Here is a 21,052-nt window from a genome sequence, read left to right on the forward strand (position 1 = left end):
GAATATCAAGCACATGCACACACACTAAAAAACCTGAGCTAATTACATGCAGCTTTGGGAGAAGAGTACACAAGCCCATTAAAGGAAAACTGTAAAAATAGGACCATCTAGTATTTAAGTTCTGCAAATGGAAGTCAGGACTATTATCTTTAACGACACCACAGCTCCCTCTTTATAATATCGTGCAAATACTCCACAAATCTACACTACTACTGAACATTTTACTTTCCAGAAAGCTTTACATAAAGTAGAAGCCAGTCATGACCGACTTCAAAACTAGAGATAGAGGAGAACACAGAAATAATGAAATAAGCTTCAGTGGCAGGGAGAAAGGTGATGAGCAGAGAGCATGGAACACCAATTCCAAGCACAAAAGAGAGAATGACAGACTTCAGCAGAATTGAGGGGTTTCAAATCCATTACAAGAGATTGTCTCCAGCCTCTTATGACTTAGATTGCTTCAAAAATTTGACACTGGAAATTTAAATAAGTGTAGATGCCCAACTTCCTCTGGAATTTGAACATCAAGTCTAATCTATTTGCATTGTCCTTAGGGTCACATGCTGCTTTTTTGTTAAGATTAATAATTGATCTACATTTAAGTGCCTTCTGTAAAAAAAAAAAAAAAAAGGTGAGTTGGGGAGCATTGAAGTCTCTTGGTTTGCAATTCACTCTTCATTTCTAATAAATACTCAGAAATGAGTTGATAACAAAAATATTTTGCATGCACTCTCCTACTGCCATTGTTTAGAAAGATCATCAGACATTTTTGAAAGCTTAGTAAGTCACCACCCTGGACCTAAGGCTGGGCAAAGGTTTTCCATCAGGATTTGCAGAGCTGGCAGCATTTTAATTTACCACAGTAAGGAACCTGAACAGAATCAAAAGCACAGCCTCTTTTCAAGTGGGTCTTTCTTCACAGCACCCTACTAAAAGACAGAAACTGAGTTGGTGAAAGTGACTGCTACATGTGTATACTGCAAACAAGATAGACACACTTACACTGGGCAACTTAAAGAAAAGCCTGTATTTTTTTTTCCTCCAGACATCCAAACTAATTTCTTAAATTAATGAATCTTCTCTGTGAGCAGGAAGGGGTCTGGGAACCCAATCCATTCTCATTTTGTCAAATAGAGGGCAGTGACACACACAAACGCTAACTGATGGCCTTGCTTCAAGGTGGCAAGTCCTCAGGGCCTAATCCAATAAATGCCAAAGTACAGCTCTGCCTCATTTGCCACCTTATCATGGACTTTAGTACTTTTAGTCAATAAATAACATTACTTCAATAACTTTGACTCATTCTGAATCTATCTAAATTCAAAGGAGGGGAAGAAAGAAGTGGCATAGGTCACTTTATACTGTAGGAGACAAAAATACTATCAAGTTACTTAATGAAGAATGATACAAAAACAAAACCAGACTGCAATCTCGCTATCCAGGGCATGAAGCACCAAATCCACTAAGTGGTTTCTAAGAGTAAACAAAACACACAAATCCACACGCTAAAGGCCAGCTCTAAGCAGGCATTACAATTGTTAAAACCCATCTTTATGAAAGACTCACTCCAAAGCCAGTGAAGTTTATGCAAGTCTTTCTGGCAATTTCAGCCATCTGACAACCTCTCTTCTGCTCCGCTGCCAGCTACCACTGTACAATCCAATGTGGGCACATCCTTGACAGACCAAATCAAGTAGAATATATTTGACTTGGTTCTTGCAGCAATGCCACTAAACAATACCAGCACACAACACAACCCCAAGTTCTGTTCTTCACTTTCTCATCTGCAGGCTAAATAGCTGCTTCTAGGCACCTCAGCTGAATACTTCCGTTGTTTCCTCAGGCTCCGCCTCTTGCTTTTTTTTTTTGTAGTAAATAGAAAAAAACTTGCATGTTTTCAGTTAAAGGCAGAGAAAACTTCCAGAAAATATGTTCCAGCATCTAAGGGCACTAGGAAATCTGGAATAACAAGCTAGGGGGGGTGCACACATTGGAGGGGAGAAGAGGCAGGGAGGAGCTTCTTTTAAGTTATTTTATAGTAACTAGTCTTGCAAGAAGAGCTATGAAGAGACAGCCTCTTAACATCAGATTCAACACAAAAAGTGGTATTGCAAGTTTCTGCCTAACTGCCTTTGGCAAACAACACCTGGAGGGGACAGGAACTTCATAGTTTTTGCAGCACTTTCAATCTCTCCCAGGAATGTTAACATCTAAAGCTCCTTCTCCTTCCCACCTGATTTCCCTTAGTTTCTGAGGCAATCCAGAGCTCCCTGGCAACTACTGAGGTGTCAGAAGATTCTCCAGAAGCCATTCCTTAATTAAATGGAAACAAGCAAGGCTGTGATAAATAAAAAAAAATGCAGGGCCAGATCATAACCAGTTATACAAAAAATCAATCTCTCAATTTACATGCTCTATTTCTGACTCAAACAGATCTGAAAACCTCACTCAGCTAATGCTTTTAGGTCCATGGATACGGGGAAACTGCACTTCTAAAATTATTTCAGTACTTATTTCATTGTTTAATTCTAAATTATTTATTTGTAACATTTACCTCATGCTTGCTTGAAATCCAACCTCAGATGGATCAAACAGCGAGTTCTTTAACAAACGAGATCCAAAGGCCTGCAGACTTAACAACAGAATTCCTACATAGCTTTTCTTATCAGAGCCCAATGCACTTGGCTCAAAGAGGAGATTTTATTGTGGCCATTTTGCACCTGAGGAAGTTGTTCATGACACGTAGCCTGAGACTTCATCTCCCCATCCAGAACCCTATCCTCTTCATTTTCTCATCTCTAAGTGAACACTTTAGGGTTTTGGTTCAATTCCTATTTGAAAATCAAAGACCTTTCAAGAGTGGACTCCAGCTACCACTGGTCCTTTGTTAGCCATTACGCCTTCTGCAGACCAATAGGAACAGAGATTCTCAAAATACTGACGCATTACACCTGCTTGGTTTTGATGTCTACACTCAAAATTTCTATCAAAAGCACGCAGACTGAAGTGCAGTCTGCCAAATAATAATGTACAGAGGAAACAACAGCAAGGAAAGTCAGAACTTTGCCTAAGCACGTGTTAAGATTTGTCACAGCCTGAAGTTTTACAGGTACCTATCCAGTGACTTTACTGTGTACTTATATGTGCTGAAGGCAAGTGCTCCACCCCCACAAAATGGAGGCAGATTAAACAATGAATAAAAGGTTTGGAAATTCCCTACAGATTTAGAGTCTGTGTTTTAAACAGTAATGTGGAGGTCCAGAACTTCATAATGACTTGCAGCAAATACTGAGATGTTCTACACAGTGGCCACATCGCCTACACTTAGTTCCAGGGCCAGTGAGGGAGAATAGCTATCCCTTTGGAAAAGTACTTGGCTCATGGTCTAAAGGCCTTTTATTCACTGTCATCTGATCCTGAATGCATGGTCTATACCTGCTACTCATTTCACTGATTGTGAATAATGCTTAATTGTTAATAACACTTATATAAAGTGATATACAGGAAAGTTTACTATCATTTAGCTAGGCTGGTGATATCAACGAGAGCAGAGGTTACTCAAAAATAAGGCCAAGAGAGCGGAAGTAAGTGAAGGAAAATTCAGGCATAACACTGGAGAATGTGTTTCAATATTAAGATCAGACTCATTTAAGTCTATCATGGGAAGCAGCAGGTCATTTTATGGATCATTAACGCAGAACTGAGATATCTTGGTGTGTGACTAATGTACTTCAGTACATTCAGATGATCCTTAGTAACAGAGAGACTGTCTTTACCAAAAAAATCTCTTTGGCCTTATCCTATTATCCACTCAAATTTATTTATACAGTAATTTTCTCAGCTCTGGACAAATTAACAGGGCTAGCAAGAACAAACACCAGTGATATTCCCAAATAAGTTGGCCCCTCTGAATGATATTTAGGAACTGAGTGCTGTGTACATTTTAAAACCAATGTAAGGTTGTGGTGTTCTGAAACTGTGAATCCAGAACTTTAGAAGAACCATACACTATATCTTTCATTCCTAACCAAGAGTAAAGATTCTTTTACAAAAGAATTTCAGTCTTTCACCTCAACAGCTTTTTACAATATGTGAATGTTATCAGCAAGTTCTCACAGTGGGAAGGACTTCCTGCAGCAAGATTCACTTAGATACTCTCAGACAATTTGGGGTAAGAATGGAGAAGCTTTTAATTCAGCATAAATTACAGAAATGATGAATGCCACATAAGAAGAAAACAAAAGCCTTTTCAGATAATTTAAAAGGAGCCTGGCCATGAACTAGAAAGTTCTCATCATTTTTGCAAAGCCAGAACAAAAACCAACCTAAAGCAAGGAATGACTGAAAATTTTGCAGTGGTCTCTAGGGAGGAATTTAATAGGTTTCACACAAATTTACAGGCAAGACATTCCATTGAAAAGTCTCACTTACTTACCAATGACAAAGCATGAGTTAACAAACAATCCATGCATCTGTGGCCCTGCAGGACTCACAGTTCTGTAAGATGAGAATCTCTATGTTGCAGACAATCAGAGGAAAAAATTAATGTTCCAAGACTAACATAAGGATTAGACAAACTAACACAAAATACTCAGAATAAAGTTCTCCTGGCTTTAGACAGGAAGCCATACCTTAGGCAGGTGATCAGGATGACAGATTCTTTGGGCTAAGGAAGATCAAAATGTGATGCATTATAGAAGCTGATCTTCCCAATACAGTCATTAAATATAAGAATCAGCAACCCTTTAGTGTTTCAAGATTCAGTTGTACAGGCTTATATTCTACAAGCATGTATGATCAAAGGAGATCTGGTAAAATATTTTGCTTATTAAGTAAAAAAGCCCACTGTTAACTGGTCTGCCATGCCAAATGTATCTATACCCAGTCATGGTCTCTAGTCTATAAATAATCAACCCTCCGCCCCCAGAAGCAGACAATCTAAAACAAGTAGTCCACCTACTGAAGATACTGAAAAGCTCAGAGACAAGTTAGCATTTATTCATGTGTTCTTCACACGCTGGTACTGAGGTCATTAGACTGCAACAACTATGACACAATGCAGCCTTGCCCGCATTTAGATAACCAGTACGTCTCAGCAGTAGTCACCGACCTTCCCTACAATGTCTGTCCTTCATTTGGACTAAACAGTTCCTTCATACCTAATCTTGCTAGGCAAAAAAGAATTCTCCCTAGCTAAAGTTTTTTCACCCTCAGTAAGAACAGAAAAAGCTCTCTTAATAGACAAAAGTTTGACCACTTAACAATAAAGAAACAACTTAACTTTGAACTAGATTCTGAAGATGGCATCAATTTCCTATCTCAAACTTACTGCAGTCAGCAGCGAATCTTACTCTATTTCTATTTTATTTTTTAATAGTTGAATCTACCTCTACCATGAAACAAAAACATGATTCTAGAAACTATCACCCTTAGGATTTGGGATATGTTTAAGACCTACATCTAACCTTTGGAGCTCGAGTCATTTGAAGCACACACAGCACTAACAATTTGGCCATCCTTATTATTTGCCAGATCTCTGCAACGGTAACCCACATTTTCATGCCAGGAAAGAACAGAAATTTCCTTCTCCGCAGCCCAAAACAATGACAAAAAAAAGCCAAACAATGCATACCCTTTGGAAGGGTCATGTGTGTCTTTCCTTCCAAGTTAAGACTTACCAACTCTGCAGTCACAGAATCAGCCAGGTAATATTACTTAACTGCTGTTTTATTTAGATATCTAAAGATCATTTTACATTCTTGTTCTCTTATCCAAGTCAGTTTTAGTTTTGGCTTAGTATACCTGTGAAAGGTGAAGGCTCAGGTTATCATTTCAGAACAAATGTTATATTGAAAGAAGCAGTTGCCCAATTAGAAAAGTCTAAACTTAAAATCACAAATAGGGTTTGCTTCATCCCTACAAGCTCAGAGAATCTTAAGATCCTAAGAAAAATCCAAAACCCTAAAAATCCTAAGAAAAACTTAGGACTACCAGAATTCCAAGGTTCCCGAACATTACCATGAACAAGAGACAGCATTACCAAAATAAAACAATCATTAGACATCACGCTCTTTCCATTCTCCCTCTTCTTTAAAAAAAGGCAAAAGCCAAAGTAGTAGCAAACTCTGTTGCAATCATAAGGCTATATATATTCCGGCAGTAGCATATCATAAAATTCGTTGCTAACTTCTAAGAGTGAGCAGAAGTGTTAGAAGTACACCAAAATTATTCCCGAACGAGATAGTAGCAAATTAAAATAAACCAAAACCAACCGAAAAACCACACACACCTTTGTCTCTTCTCCCCGGACAGTGCAGGCGAGCTGCCCCGGCTTCTTTGCACGGTGCATCGCAACCTTCATAAGCGTGAAAAAAAAAAAGAGGGGGAGGGAACTGCAGAGCCTGAGAACGAAGGCTCCGCCCCTGCACTTTACACGTTAAGGGCTCTCAGCTCACCGATCACAAAGCAGCTCTTACAGTCCTTATTCAAACAGTTCAGCTCCAGGGTAACAAGTTCAAAGTGGGAGGAGGCAAAGGGAATCGGAGGGCGGTAACAATCCCGAACAGACGTTTCGTTCCTTCTACGTCTGCGGAACCTGTTCTTCAGGTTGGAAGCTGAAACATCTGCCTCTTGCCGTGTTTGAAAGCTGCACTCCAAACCTCTTCTATACTAACAGGTCTGCAGAGGTAAAACCATATTTAATGATGCGCAGACAAGCAACATGTGGGAGGAAAAGTTAATCATTACTGTGCCCCGACTTTGTTTTACATTTTGGACTTCCTTATGTTACCGTCAGAAGCAACTCCCTTATCGGGTCTGTTGTAAGGAAAAGTTGAGAAGCATGCAATGGAAATAAAGTCTGCGCAAAAATTTGTCTTGCAAAAGCTTAAGTAAAACACAGCAGGTAAATTTTAAAAGACATGGCAGTTTTCTGCGGTTGCCAGTATCAGTCACAATACAAAGTAGAAGAAACAGATTTTTGTTGCAGATCACTGGAACAACCTTAAGTCAGGTCTTGCTGTGTGTGATGAAGGGAACAACTAGTCACGTTAATCCCAGGGTGTTTTACCATGTCACTTCCAGCATCAGCTGAACCATCTCATTGGTAAAGGACCATAGTGGGCCAACAATCTATACAATAATTCGCATGGTACAGTGTGTTCAAGAGACTTTCATCAGGTTAGCAGGCAGCATTTGAAAGGTACTAGAGCCTCAGGTCCTTAAGGTATGGCTACTGTGTTTTTTCAGCTTAATACACTTAAGTGCTTAGTATTAGGTTAGGAAAAAGTGCTGGTTTATTGTTTTGGTAAATACATTGCATATTTCCTCTCCTTACAAAAAACACACTTGTACAGTCTGCATTCAGATCAGCCACTTCTCTCATTCTAAATCTTTTAACTCATGACGTTGGTTTTGCCAGAGGATGGAATGCATGGGAAAAGCAAGTTTGGCCCAGATCTACAAGGAATAATCCCAGACCATATTACATACCTTTTTTTCGGGGGGGGGAAAGCTCTCTGTATGCAAATAGTTCTAATTGTAGAATTTCCCTCTACTGTTCCCCAGTCCCAGCAGTAATTTGTTGGAAGGTTTTGTCTGGGAGTTGTGTGTCCCCACAAAAGGATGACTACATATTCTTATTTGGCAGATTATATGTTCCCCATTGTACCAAATAGTATTGCCTATAAATGTTCCATTAGCCCAAACTCTAGGCATAGCAAATTCTGTGAAGCAAAAAGGGAAGTATCTCCATTAAAACAAGATAGAGGGCTACACCCAGAAGATCCAAACTTTCTACACAGTAGAAACATAAAAAACTAGAAACGATAAAAAGGTAAAAGCAACGTTTGCAAATACAGAGTAATAAAACTTTCTTCAAGTGAGAGGCGAACCCCAGCTATGCTAACACACAGAAGCACTGCACAGCGCTGGAACAGGAGCCATCTCATGTCAGATTCACATGACTATCAAGAAAGGATTACTTAGAAATCCATTTTCATAGAACAACTCTGTTCTTTCAAAATCTCCAGAAAGGAAGTATGCAGAATCATATGGAAGTGAGAAAATGGAAGGAGAAGGCATAATTCATTGAATACTCCACACATCGTAAAACATTTGCCAATTCATGTTTCCTCTCTCAGGCTTGAAGGATTTGGCCAGTGCCCCTCACTTCCACAGGAACACTGAACAGTATCTGCTTCAGCGTGTATATGTACAGGACCGGAATTCACTACCAGTGAGTTTCAGCCTCACTCCTAATCAGCAGTCACAAACCACTGTGCAAAGTAGCACTTTAAAGCCTTTTGGTTAATAAGTCCAACTCCACAAAATAAAAACTAAGACAACTGGTTTCCTGCAGCCTCCTTAGAAACAGAGAAATTACCTGAAATATGCAGAATGAATACAAGTGTGAGTTTAGACTGACACCTGCAGCACAACACTGGCCCTCAACAGGCAGTGGTTTTTATTCCCTTGAAAAATCTACTTTCAGGAAAAGAGATTTAATCACATGACATATGGCGGCACAACCTCCAAGGCACTAACAGAAAGAACAGAGAAAAAATTGAGAGAAAGAATAAATAAGGCAAAAGTGGAAGGCAGACCAAAGATATCTCTTTCATTAGCCAGGTATCCTGAAATTCCCCAAGAGTTTGTAGGGTTGAACATTTAATATGAAATTATTTCACTTGGTTACTTCTCAACAGTCCTACCTAACATTTTAAATTTTTTGTTGTTTTAATTTGCTTGTTTTCTATTTTCCCCTGAATATTCACACTTCTTAACTGTTACTTGTTTACAAAGAGCAAAATCATTGACTACAAAACACTCAATAAAGGACTACTGGAAAAAAAAGTCTGTCTACTCTAGAACTATTCATAAGAGCAACTTCTTATCAGCAGCAAGGGTTTGTCCTGCAATAACAGCTAACAGTCCAAAAGCATATGAGGAGTTGTAAAATGGTTTCCTTTTTTCCTGACAGCATTCAGGAGTTTGCCATGTTTAAAAATAAATATATTTATGTACTTAATTTTTTTTACAAACAACATATTGACATACACACTTACAAACTCCAGAGCACTTAAAAACATAAACCAATGCTGCATGGGCAAAAAGACCTGTTCCAGGAGACAGAACACTGAATTAAGAGTATTTCCAATTCATTAATTTCTAGATGTCATATCACCTCTTTGTTTCTCAATTTATCCCATCTTGTAAGAAGAGACAGTGATATAGATTTATTATGTATTTTAGCGATGAAAAAAGTAGTATAAAAAAAATCATTACTGTTATTCACATACATCAATGCAACCCCTCATGTGAAGCACAGCAGCTGCCTAAACAATTTACAATGTTGGAAATCAAGAAATGAAGAATGTGTTTTGCTACTACAATAATCAGTTCCAATGCACAAGAGGTGGGAAGAGAGTTCTGTCCCTCTTACTTGCAACTTTCAGTGCACAGCAAGCAGCTAAGCAAAACAGAGGTCAATTCTCCTCAATGGTACATAATGAAAGTTGTCTACCCAAGATGGAAAGATTATTTAGCATGATGTCACCTCCTCAATTCAAAACAAAAAAGATATTTTGAATTATTTTCTGGATTTGAAAAACTCTCCTCCTTTTGAGACAACATATGTTTATTGCCATACTCGACAGAATCCCCACCCTTCAAAATATCACAAACTAACTTAACTTTTAGAATATTAAAAAATCCATTTAATTGGTCAAGAATGGTCACATACAGAGAAGTTAAATACATGTTTTAACGTTTGTGGGAGCAGAGTCTTGGCAGCCTGGAAGCCTAGGTGATAAGGAACAGTTGATGTGTGAATCCAAAACTATCAGTACATAATTAACGAGTTGACCCCAGGCAACACACAGAAAACTGAAGCAGTTACTATATAGCATTGAAAACTGCTTACAGTTTGCATTTTCAGCTGTTATTAAGGTCAGTTTGGGTTTTCTACCACAAAACCTAGGAATAGACCCCATAATCAGTTACACAAACTTCTACTGGACCATAAGAGCTTATTACCACATTCTTCCTACAGCTTTTGGATACACTTTGACTATGCCGCTAAAAATAACTAACTCTACTACAAAGAAAGAGTATTATTTACCACACAATGTCCCCAAAATAATACATTTTTACGGAATAAAAATCTGACCTTCAGACACCTAAACTTATCTTCAGCTTTATAAATGGGTTCCAAGCTAATAATTAAGAGCTCTTCTTTGGTTTCTTGACCTACAAAACAAGAAAACCTTATTTACCCTCTTTAATAAAATGGCAAGAAACATTTCCCCCGCACGCTCAGTAAAACATACACACCTCACACAGAGCACATATGAGAAATTGTACCTAGCACTCTAATCAACTTCTCTAAGGGTTGTTCACAACCAGGCAGACACCACCCACACCACTTGCCCCAGCTCCCCCTAGATTTCTTATGTTCCAATTTTCTCAGGTGCAACTGATTTAAGAGATATTAACCTCTTGACTGCTGAAGGGAATCATAGGACACAAGACAAAGGAAATACTACCTATCGCTGTCAGTAGAAAGATTAAATTACAGTTAGGGTGCACTTGTTGCACTGCCTGTGCAATGCTGAAAGAGCAACCAATATTTTTGTGGTGAGAAGATTACCAAGTCATCTCATTTTAACCATTCTGAACAAAAGGATGCAAAGATAGGTCAACTAGCTTCAGTTTCATATTTTTAAAAAATGCTATTATTTAGGGTAGCAGCTTCAAGTTTCTTAACTTGGGACATATCAGATCACCACGATATATCAAGATTTAAGTGGGAAGTGCATGCTAGATATGAAGATTTCACGTTCCACATCCCATTTCTTATGGGATTTTTTTCTTATGCAGGTGCTCCCCCTACTGTTTTACTAAATAAAATGTGTTTTTCCTTAATTGCATTATTATATAGCTACAGATTGAACAATCTGGAACTTCTTTTATTTTATACACCCTTCCATCCGCTAGCAATAAAAATTTGAGTTGCACCTGGAGCAAGGAGGAAGAGGATAGATAGGAATGCATTACTTAACGGTAAGATTAATCACAGCTTTACTTAAAATTTACAACTTTTGGTACAGTTAAATAAGAACTTTGATATCACAAGCTGTGTTGCTAGTAACAGGATACTAAAAACTAAAGGACTACAAATATCCAGTTTACCTGCATTGATGTTTGTCAGTAGGCAGCCTTTCCTCTCAGCACTGAGAAGAAAAAAAAGCAAGTACAAGTTTTCCAACTCTTTCACGTTACTTTCAAATGAGTTATTGCAATATTAGTTGTAAACTCTACTGGAAAACATCTACTCCAAGTGAAAGTAGTTTTGTAATACCAATACACCACCAATTGCATTTAACTTTGCCTTCACTTAAGCATGTTACAAAGCTGAATTTACAACTACATGACATTAAAATCTACTAAGAAAACAAAAAACATGTTTTGACAAAAATGAATGCATCAGACTCCAAGATGTGTATGGGTAATAAACATTTTCAGAATGCTGCTACCTTTGTTTAAAAGGCCGTTGTTTGTAGTGAGCATACAAACAAAATTTTGGGGTTTTTTTTTTTTCCTGTTTTGTTTTGCTTTTTGGTTTTGGGGTTTTTTAACCACTAGTCACACCTGCAGCCGCCTGAGGGTGGGTAACGGGAACCTGGCTGTTTCCATCAAGAGGCCAATAAGCCTTAGAGTCCACACTCAATTCCCTAAAAAAACTGGTAACTAGGCACAATATCAAGAACAACCTGTTCGAAGAACTGTTGACTAAGGCCTTAACGCTTATGTTGACTCAACTTTCTCTCTCCCTATCCCACCTTTTACCAGCGGATCAACCACAGAAGGAAGGCACCCACCTGCCGGGCTGCGGCAGATGGATGCTGAGGGACGGGCAGCGCCGCGCTCCGAAGGGCTGGATCCCTTCAGCCTACAGCGGGCGGGCACACAGACACCTCCCGGCGGCTGCCGCCTCCAGCGGCGCAGAGTGCCCGCAAGGGGCGGCGGGGAACGGCGGCGGGAGGCGGCGGACACCGCTCCCGCTCTCGTCGGCGGTCCATTCCCCGCTCCCTCACGAAGCGCCGCCTCAGCCGCCCGCCCTCTCACCCTCCCCATGGGCGGGCCGTAACGACGCGAACTCCCTGCGCCTGCCGGCGCGCGGGCGGTGCAGCGGCCCCCCTCAGAGCCGAACGGCTTCCGCGCAGAGCTGCGTCTCCCTCCGCCCGCCATGGCGTTGGCGGCCGCGGGACCGGCGCGGTTGGTGCGCTGCGGGCAGAAGGACGAGCTATACCGGAGCGGGCTGCGGAGCGGGGCGGGCACCGCGCTGCACGGGCTGGCGGGTAATGCCTCCCGCGGGGGGTTCCTCTCCACCCCGGGCCCTGCCGGCGGCGGGGGGCCGCCGGGCTCGGCACTGCGGCGGCCGGGCCGGCAGGGACACGGTCAACGCTCCGAAATCGGCCGGTGGCAGCGGGCCCCCGGCCCCCTGCTCCCCTGCAGCCCGCGGATCGGGTGAGGGAGGCGGGCCCGCCCATCGCGGGGGTGTTAATCGGCGCGGGAGCGCCTGGGGGAAACTGGGGGAGAAGGTCTGCGTGAATCCACGCCAGGTAACTGGAACAATCCCGGTCCCTTAGGTGCCAAGAAGTGGCTGGAATGGAGGAAAGAGATTGAACTGCTTTCTGATGTAGCCTACTTCGTCCTCACCACTTTGTCAGGTAACGTGGAGAATAACTTCGTATCTAGCGTTTTTCCACCCGTGTGAAAAACGAGGCGTCTGCCCTGGGCAGCTGCGGTGTGGTGGTGACTGGGAGTGAAGCTGCTTGACAGGGATTTTCTTCAATGTGGGTGGTTGGTTTGGTTTCCTATAAATGCCAGAAACCATCAAACTGTCAAGAAGTTTGAGTTCAAATGCAGCAGTTTATCAACCCAGATATATGTTCTTTTGAAAGCAAAAGTTCTTTCTGAAAAAGGTATGCGTGAAGGTATGAAAAAGGGATGAAAAAGTATCATTGTTTTAAGCCTAAAACTGTTGCAGATACTGATGCTGCAGGGGCTGGTGTAGACATAGTGCTCACCTCATTCAACACAAAAAAAATGCAACTGTTTCTGAAACCTGCTGTGTTCTGACCTGCGCAGCCTGTCACCACTGCTCAACCATACAGGGAATGACTCTGCAATTGTCATCTTAACCTGCATGCTTTCTGTTACACGCATTATTTAGGTTACCAGACTCTGGGCGAAGAGTACGTTAACATTGTTCAAGTTGACTCAAGCAAGAAAAGGGTACCTTCTTTTCTTCGACGGGCCATCTTCGTTTCTCTTCATACTGTAGTGCCCTATTGCTTAGAAAAGGGATTGCTGCACCTGGAACATGAGTTGCAGATGGAAGCCGATGAGTCCCGAAGCTCACAGAGCAACCCTGCACTTGGCTTATCCAGTAGGACCCTAATACGAAACTGGATACAGAAACAAATTGGGGACCTTACAGAACAGCAGAAGAAGAGGGTCTTACAAATTACCTATGTTCTTAAACAATGCATACCTTTGCTTCATCGACTACATCTGGCAGTATTCTACATAAGCGGCACATTTTATCACCTGTCTAAAAGAATCACAGGGATCACATATGTAAGTGGATGTATGTCTTGTTTGAAGATGGCCTCCACTGTAGTATTTTGGCCTCTTTTGGGATGCCGTGTATGTAAAACATACAGAATTCAGCTGTAGCTGATTATAAGATGGGCAGAGCAGACTGAGGGGGACATTTTAAATACTATGTAGAGGGGTTACGAGTCCTGCAAAAGGTTACACCTAACAAACATGAAAGCACTGTCAGAAGTTAATACCCTGTTTAACTTCAGGACGCTATCTAGTCCTGACTGTCTTCTACAAATACACATAAAGTGAGAAGTAGCTTAATCCATGGAAAATACTTACATATTGTCTTGAACAAAAATCAGTACATGTTTAAATAGCATTTTTCTATACAAAGAGCTTAATTTCACATCTTTTCAGTATCTTTCTGAAAAACATCAGCCGCTGGCCCAGGAGCATGTATAGACAGAAGACCCCTCAACAATTTCCAGTGTCAGTGTAGAAAAGAGGTGATTTTGTGTAGCTCAGAGCTATGTAAAAACACAAGCCGATTAAAGCAGCAGTTCTGATGGGCACACAGACAACTTGAGACAACTGATCCTTGCACAAGCAGCAGTTAAGCGTAGCCTGACTGAATGAGGCGTATCCTGGACACACTAGACCTCCTGAGAGACAGCAGGTTGATAAGTCCTAGAAACATGTCAAGTTTGGGGACAGAAATGAGAATGCCAAATGAAGAGTTTATTGAGGTGGGAGGGAGGGGCATAGTTTCATAAAACTGCAGTAATGAAACCTCTCTATTTCTGTGAACCATGCAGCTGCATTTTGGAGGACTGCAAGGAGAAGATCAGAGTATTCGATCAAGTTACAAGTTTCTTGGAATAATTTCACTCCTCCATCTTCTTCTAACAATTGGCATTCAGATGTACAGCTTCAAACAGAAGCAGAGAGCAAGGCACGAATGGAAACTGCACCGCAACCTTGCTCATCAGAAGTATGATTTTTACTTACTAGGAAAAAGGTGGAAGCAATGGTGGGAAATGTAATAGCTTTCATGAACAGGGGAACACTAGAGTGACACTTTGACAAGTTAGAGCCTGATGTAACGTGACATTTGATGCATTCCTCACTGTTAGAAGCATCTCTTAGATTTCACACTTTGCTTTCATGTTTTTGAGATCTTCACAAAAAGGGTTAATACCTGAAGATGGGGTTTACTTTAGGATTGTGTTATCAAATATTTCTTACCAGCAGGCTAAATAAAATTAAGTAATATATAACTATGTTAACCAGAAATATGACCAAGGAAAAAACTCCTGGGCGCCACTCCCGCTGCACTTTGTGTTTGGAAGAACGGAGACATACAACAGCCACACCTTGTGGCCACTTGTTCTGCTGGGAATGCATCACGGAGTGGTGTAACACCAGAGTAAGTACAGAAGGACAAATACAGGCTGGAAGGGGTAAACATGATGAAATTTCTGCTTGAAAGTACCCGTCAGCCTGCGTGTTGAAATAATACCCTTTCTCTCACTAAGGCACCCAAAATCCCCACACACAGGAGTTTACCAGGACCTATATATATGTTATTAGAATAGAATGACTATGCATTACATAGATGAGGTAAATAAGGCAAGCAGTTTTCTGTCCCAACCGCTGAAATGCAATGGGACTACTGTGGAAGTCAGACGTGAAGAAAACTCCTTTATCTACTGACCTTGGCTATAATTCTAACTGCAAAGAAACAGCAAAAGCAATAATGTTCTGAAGCCTTCACGTGACTTCCAATAAAAAGGAAGAGATAAGTTACAACCAAACTGAGCTAGCTCTTATGCATATTATTTTAAACTTGGATTTTGCTCTGGATTAATGAAATAGAGTTTTTATCCATAAAGGGTTTATTTATAGACGTGGAAAAAAATTGTCCTTTTATTTTCTCTAAAGAGTGAAAACTGCTTGCCAGAAAAAAAAGGCATCAAGTGTTACTTCCAGATAAAAATATTTGCCACAGAGGCCATGTCTGTGCTGTAACTCAGATGTATTACTGCAGCTGTTCTAGAAATGAGTGGTGTGATCTACTTAAATGTTCCTACACTGATACTAGTGTGGCTGTGGTGGGACAGAATCAAGCAAATACAACTTCTCAGAGAATTTCCCTAAGATCCAGAATTGATCTTGACACCAAAATCAGGTTTTAAATGCACCAAGGTTATGCCTCTGCATTAAGTTCTATAATAGATACACCATTTGAAGAGACAGACTCGAATGCAGCTTGCGATGAGCTAGCACCTTCCTAACACCACCCTGACACAATTCAGGAAGCAGATTCACTTGTAAAGACCTAGACTTTGCTCACCAGTCTTGCCTGAAAGCTGTCAGAAGCTGTGGTAGAAGCTTTCACCAGCTGCAGGGGAGGAGTGGTAATCCACTGAATTACTTCCATGTGTTTTCCAAGGCTGTGAAAATAGATGTTCTTACTGCTGGGTAGTCAGATTCATTTAATCCTTTTTTTTTTTTTTTAAATATATAGTTTGCCTAACACAAACCATACTACCCACCCCTCCAGTTAGCTTTTTTCAGCTTAGCAGCTGTTTGTTTCTGAAAGAGAAACATAAGGGAGGCAGCAAACGTTCCCAGGTTTGAGCTGGATGCACAAGTTCACTACACAGTGATGCAGAACTGACAGCTAGCAGGGGCTTCCTTCAGAAAACTGACTCACTGGGCTGAGAAAGAGTGTGACTGAAGCAGGTACCTAAAGGGGGCCCCTTAAACTAAAACCGTCCTGCTAGACTGTTAACAGAAAGTCTTCCAGACCATTTCCTTAACCAGCTAGCTACCAGAAATAGTGAGTTATTGGAGGAAGAGTTCTCATTCATGGATTTCCTACAGTGTTCAGAATATGATATTTGATGAAAGACGTAAGCAAGATTGTTGAATATCCTTAATGCAACAATATTAACTCCTGAGTACTGCCTTCTTAGGAATCTGAAATTAAAAAGTAAAAAGCTTAGTCTGCTTTAAAATCAAATATGGGGTGTGGGGGGCAGAGTTGTATCTGCCTCATAAAACTTTAGTTTGGGCTTTTAGACTTTCCAGTAGGAAGCTGAAGCATCATGAACTGAAGTTTTTCACAGGCATTTCAAAGTCATTAGAATAATTTAGGTAAGTGATCCTTGTGCACTGTGGCCTTGTTCAAGGCTATGCGGTCCCTTTACCTGCTTGGGCATCAATTAAAACAGCTATTCTTGTGATCAAATGAAGATTAGTCTTCACTTCCTGTAACACCTCTGACTGGAAAATTAAGGAAGAACCTAAAATGTGTTAGCATTAGAAATTGCCCTGCTGACTCCCTGCTTGAAGGATCTTCAAATAACATGGAGGCAACAGAAATTTGAGTGTAAAGGAAGTTCACTTTGACAAGTGAAATTGTCAGTACCCGTCAGTTTGCAGCATGAGTACTAGCGGACAATAGAGCTGTATCTATTAGAGAACATTTACTTCAGGCTACTCTTTGCACTGTTGTCCACTCTAAAGCTGTTCCAGATGCACATATCTGTAGGTAGACAGTAGTAAAAATGCATTTTACAGCGATATTTCAGATCTGAAAACATCCATTCACTGAAATTGCATCTTTATCTTATTCTTTGCCCTAAAGGCTTGGTGACCAATTTACTACTCTGAGAACAGTTCAACATCCATGGCACAGGATTTTTTGTTTCAGATAGAGTCTTAAGCCTGTTTTTAATTAACACTGACAACAACTCTTACCATTTTATTAACTTTCAGTCTTCGGGAATGGGCTGACCTAGTAAATCCTTTGATGTCCTACTGGATTTACCACACAAAAATACAAAAACTTAAGAGCTCTGATTTAGAGAACTAAGAGTACCTTGTAACACACAGTCAGTATCTTCAAATACTACTTCTAGTGTACGTGAATAAATGTTTCCTCATACTGGCTCTAACTGTAGTTTTTTCTAGTTCTACCTGTTAGCAAAATTAACTGAAGAATGAGCATTGCCATCTAGATTTAAAAAAAAACAACCCAAACACCAAAAGAACTGTTAAGAATCCATCCAGTTTGTTTTGGCTTACTGCTTCAGGAAATGCTTGTTAAATAGCAGGTAAAAGCATGGCCCTTGTTGGGAAACTGCTTACGATAAACTCAGGACAAAGCTGCTGAGAGAAACTGCCCGCAATCCCAAGGCAAACGAACTCTGCAATGAAATTGGCCTGTAATACACTTGAGTAAAAACACGCATAACACAATACTAGATATCTTCTGTAAACAGCAATAAAAAGACGATCAGTCTGCTGGTTCTAGTTCAGCTGCAAGTAAAAATAAAGGAACTTATTTTTAGTATGAAAAAGGAAAATAAACCACAAGTTACCTCTGGAATTAGTATACTGCACCATTATTTAGCAATATTCAAGAGTAACATAATACGTGAGTAGAATGTCAGTGACCGTTTGAGTGATTTTGCTAGACAGGCTTTCATCCTTTAAGGTGAAAATCCAAGAGGTCACATTTACCCAAGATGAACAAGTTACTTCCAGGCAAAGGTGTTGTACTCTGCGTACAATGACCATGTTTTTAAGGCCATCTTGTAAGCGCCTGTGTCACCTCAAGTTGCTCTTTAAATTAGGGTGACTTAGAATGTTTTACATGGTTAAGCTTGCATCACAGACTGGACTGAGAAATTGTTTAATTATGGATTCTGATTATTTTCTAGAAGTAGCTAAATAGTTATATTTGGATTTTATTAAACTTTAATACAGCAATTCAGTACGTCTATCTAATTTATTTTCTTTTTGTAGACAGAATGTCCACTGTGCAGAGAGAAGTTTAATCCACAGAAACTGATCTACCTGCGTCACTATCAACTCTAAAGGAAACATCTCTTCTGTTTCACAAGGGCCTCAGCTCCTACACCCTCTATAAAGTTGTCCTACAGCTTGAGTTAGTCCAAGACAAAGATTTCATTATGAAACTGGTAACTGCCCGTGCAAGGTGGCACTTCATTCGTGTTCTACACAATAAATCTATTTCTGCCTCTACCCTTCTGTTTCCTCTAACATGGTTCTTGAGCATATTAAAAATATGTCATTCTAAAAAGCGCTTAACACAAAGGCAATAGTTCTCTTCCCTTTGGACAATGAAACATATAAATCAGATTCTCATTCTCTAAATGTAAGCATGGATAATGAGTCTTCCAACCTTTCATAGCATGCTTAAGGTATTAGTAAAACCCTATGATTTGTCAGACTCCATTTCTCCTGTAACATAATAACAAGGCCATACTGCAGACTTCAGGGGAAAAGGACAAAAGTGGTACACAAGCCCTTAGTTTAACTGTAGTTCAAGTCCTGATGATAAATGTATGTCACATACCACTGTTTTCATAACGTTAACAACAAAGCAGGTTTCCTTGGTTTGACAAACTGAGTTTCCCTTGGATCAACAGAAGCAACAAATGCAAACCCAGAGTAATGCAGACTACTCTGCACGCTGATCAAGGAACTTCTGAACTCAAAGCTTTTCTATCACTATTAGGTATCAAGGCTTTTCACCAAGCATTCTAGATATTCAGGCTACAGCAACATCACAAGCACTGCTTCAAAAGAGCCCTAGTATGTATACCGATAGAAACTAAGCTCAACTATAAAGCCTTAGTTTTTAACACCGTTTAAGTCTTGTCTGTGTGATGTTTTTGACAGTGTAACACAGGGAAGAAGCTGACCAGCCACAAGACCCTCTCCCCTCTTTATGGCAACAGGGCCCATTTCAGCTAAGCCAGTATTTTAGAGTATAAAGGAGGAGGGATTCAGCAGCACCACCTCGTCAAGGTTTATCCTGTAAATTACTACTATACAAGTATTTGGAGCAGGAGGGAAAAGGAAGATTGTTGTTAATGCATCTTGTCATTCTTGCATGACAGAAAATGTACAAGATGAATTTATTTGTATTCTTTAAGTACAGATGGGGAGAAAAAGCCAGATGATCCACTCTGTGGATCATGAGTTACAGTTTCAATAAACCTGTCACCAATGGCACTGAACATGGACTTGGGGTGGCAGGGGCAGGTGTGCTACAGTAAGAGCACTTCTTCTAAGATGGTTATTTGTACTGCAGAGGTCCTGGTTACCTAGTTAACAACGAAATCTCCAAGTGTTATCATAAAATCTACAATAAAATCAGTTTAACTTTTCATCATATCTATAAATGGAAGAAGAAACAGTTGCTGGTGACTATGCAAACACTTCATCATTACTGTACAAAAGTGATTTTCAGAACTGCAATACCACCTCTTTCTTACACCGGAAAACTTTCAGGCATCCCTCACCTATTCACCACTGTCAAGGCAACAGTGGAAGAAAAATGATCCATGTCACAAAGCAAAACACAAGTACCTAAGGAAGTCACTGCCTGGTCTCCTTACTAGGAAAATAGGGGCAACGTTTAGCTGCACATAAACAAATAGGAACCAGTCGACAACTGGGAATTATCTGTGATATTCTCAAGCCAAGTTTTTCAGGCATTCTGTAAGGGTAATTTATTTTTAGCACTTGTAAGCAATAAAAATAGAGCAAAGTTTAACAAAATGCCAAACTTGTCTGGTTGTTGCATGCTGAGGCTCAGCTAGGGAACTAGACCATTGTCCCAACATCAGCTACAATCCATATCTGAGAACTGTGAATCCCGCTGGCCGTGGAGCATCGACACCTACCTAAGAATGAGAAGACATTAATCTCAAACTGCCACTGAAGTCTGAAATTAAGTGGCAGCAAAAATGTCTAATTTGCAATGGGTGTTGTTAACAGTCTGTTGTTTAGTAGGAGTCATCCCAGTTGCCAATTTTAACATTAATAAACATGTTTTTCTCCCTGATTTGCCCATATTATTCAGAAACTCCAGCAAACCTGAAGACAGCTTCTCCAAGTTGGGGCTTTCAGATTTTTAGGCGGTGAGCTGCAAGCATCCATGACTGGTACTTCTACAAGGCCCTTTCTGGATACTGCGTTTCCGTAATATTAAATTTTGACATTACTAGTTTCCACACTGCTAATAAAACAAACACACGCAAACAAACCAAACCAGCAGGTCAATGTGAACTAAAACTACCTGTCATTTTCCCAGGATTACTGAAGGCTGAACTCCAGAGCTCCACAATGACTTCATTTGACAAAATCAGATGAAAGGGTTCCTACATACATTTTCCAATCAGGTGTCTGCTGAAGTTGCCACTATTCTCCATTCAGAATCTTCAAAGAGCTAATCTTTTCCTACTTTCTGCAAGTGAATGCTCCCTGAAGAGTTGAAAAAGGCATTGCGTGAACATAAATTGAGAGTAACCACTACTGAAAAGGAGCTATAAATACTGTTAGATCAATGCATGTATATAAAGATAGAGAACAAGTAAAGGGGGACACTGTCTTTTAA

The 21,052-nt window shown here is 40.3% G+C and overlaps 2 protein-coding genes across 7 annotated transcripts in view; one reads left to right on the forward strand and one right to left on the reverse strand.

The window, feature by feature from the left end:
- The window catches only part of PLCH2 (phospholipase C eta 2), a 124,899-nt gene extending 118,530 nt beyond the window's left edge, over positions 1–6,369 (reverse strand). For 4 of the 5 annotated variants that reach the window (XM_064470020.1, XM_064470021.1, XM_064470019.1 and 1 more), the window contains exon 1: positions 6,290–6,363. The gene's annotated coding sequence lies outside the window, so the exon portion shown is untranslated. Of the gene's footprint in view, positions 1–6,289 lie in introns of all 5 variants that reach the window. The other variant, XM_064470022.1, reaches the window with a different exon arrangement.
- A 5,781-nt stretch (positions 6,370–12,150) lies between these two features.
- Positions 12,151–18,669, forward strand: PEX10 (peroxisomal biogenesis factor 10). 2 transcript variants are annotated; one of them, XM_064470475.1, is made up of 6 exons: positions 12,151–12,359; positions 12,651–12,731; positions 13,349–13,644; positions 14,430–14,605; positions 14,905–15,040; positions 18,430–18,669. In XM_064470475.1, exons 1-6 carry the CDS (start codon positions 12,248–12,250, stop codon positions 18,499–18,501), a joined length of 873 nt encoding a protein of 290 aa, XP_064326545.1. In that variant the 5' UTR covers positions 12,151–12,247; the 3' UTR covers positions 18,502–18,669. The 2 variants fall into 2 exon arrangements, with proteins under 2 accessions (XP_064326545.1, XP_064326544.1); XM_064470474.1 differs by having other exon boundaries at positions 12,152–12,359; positions 13,238–13,644.
- The last annotated feature ends 2,383 nt before the right edge of the window (positions 18,670–21,052 follow it).

Source organism: Phalacrocorax carbo, chromosome 20, assembly GCF_963921805.1.
Source record: "Phalacrocorax carbo chromosome 20, bPhaCar2.1, whole genome shotgun sequence".
Lineage (NCBI taxonomy): Eukaryota > Metazoa > Chordata > Aves > Suliformes > Phalacrocoracidae > Phalacrocorax > Phalacrocorax carbo.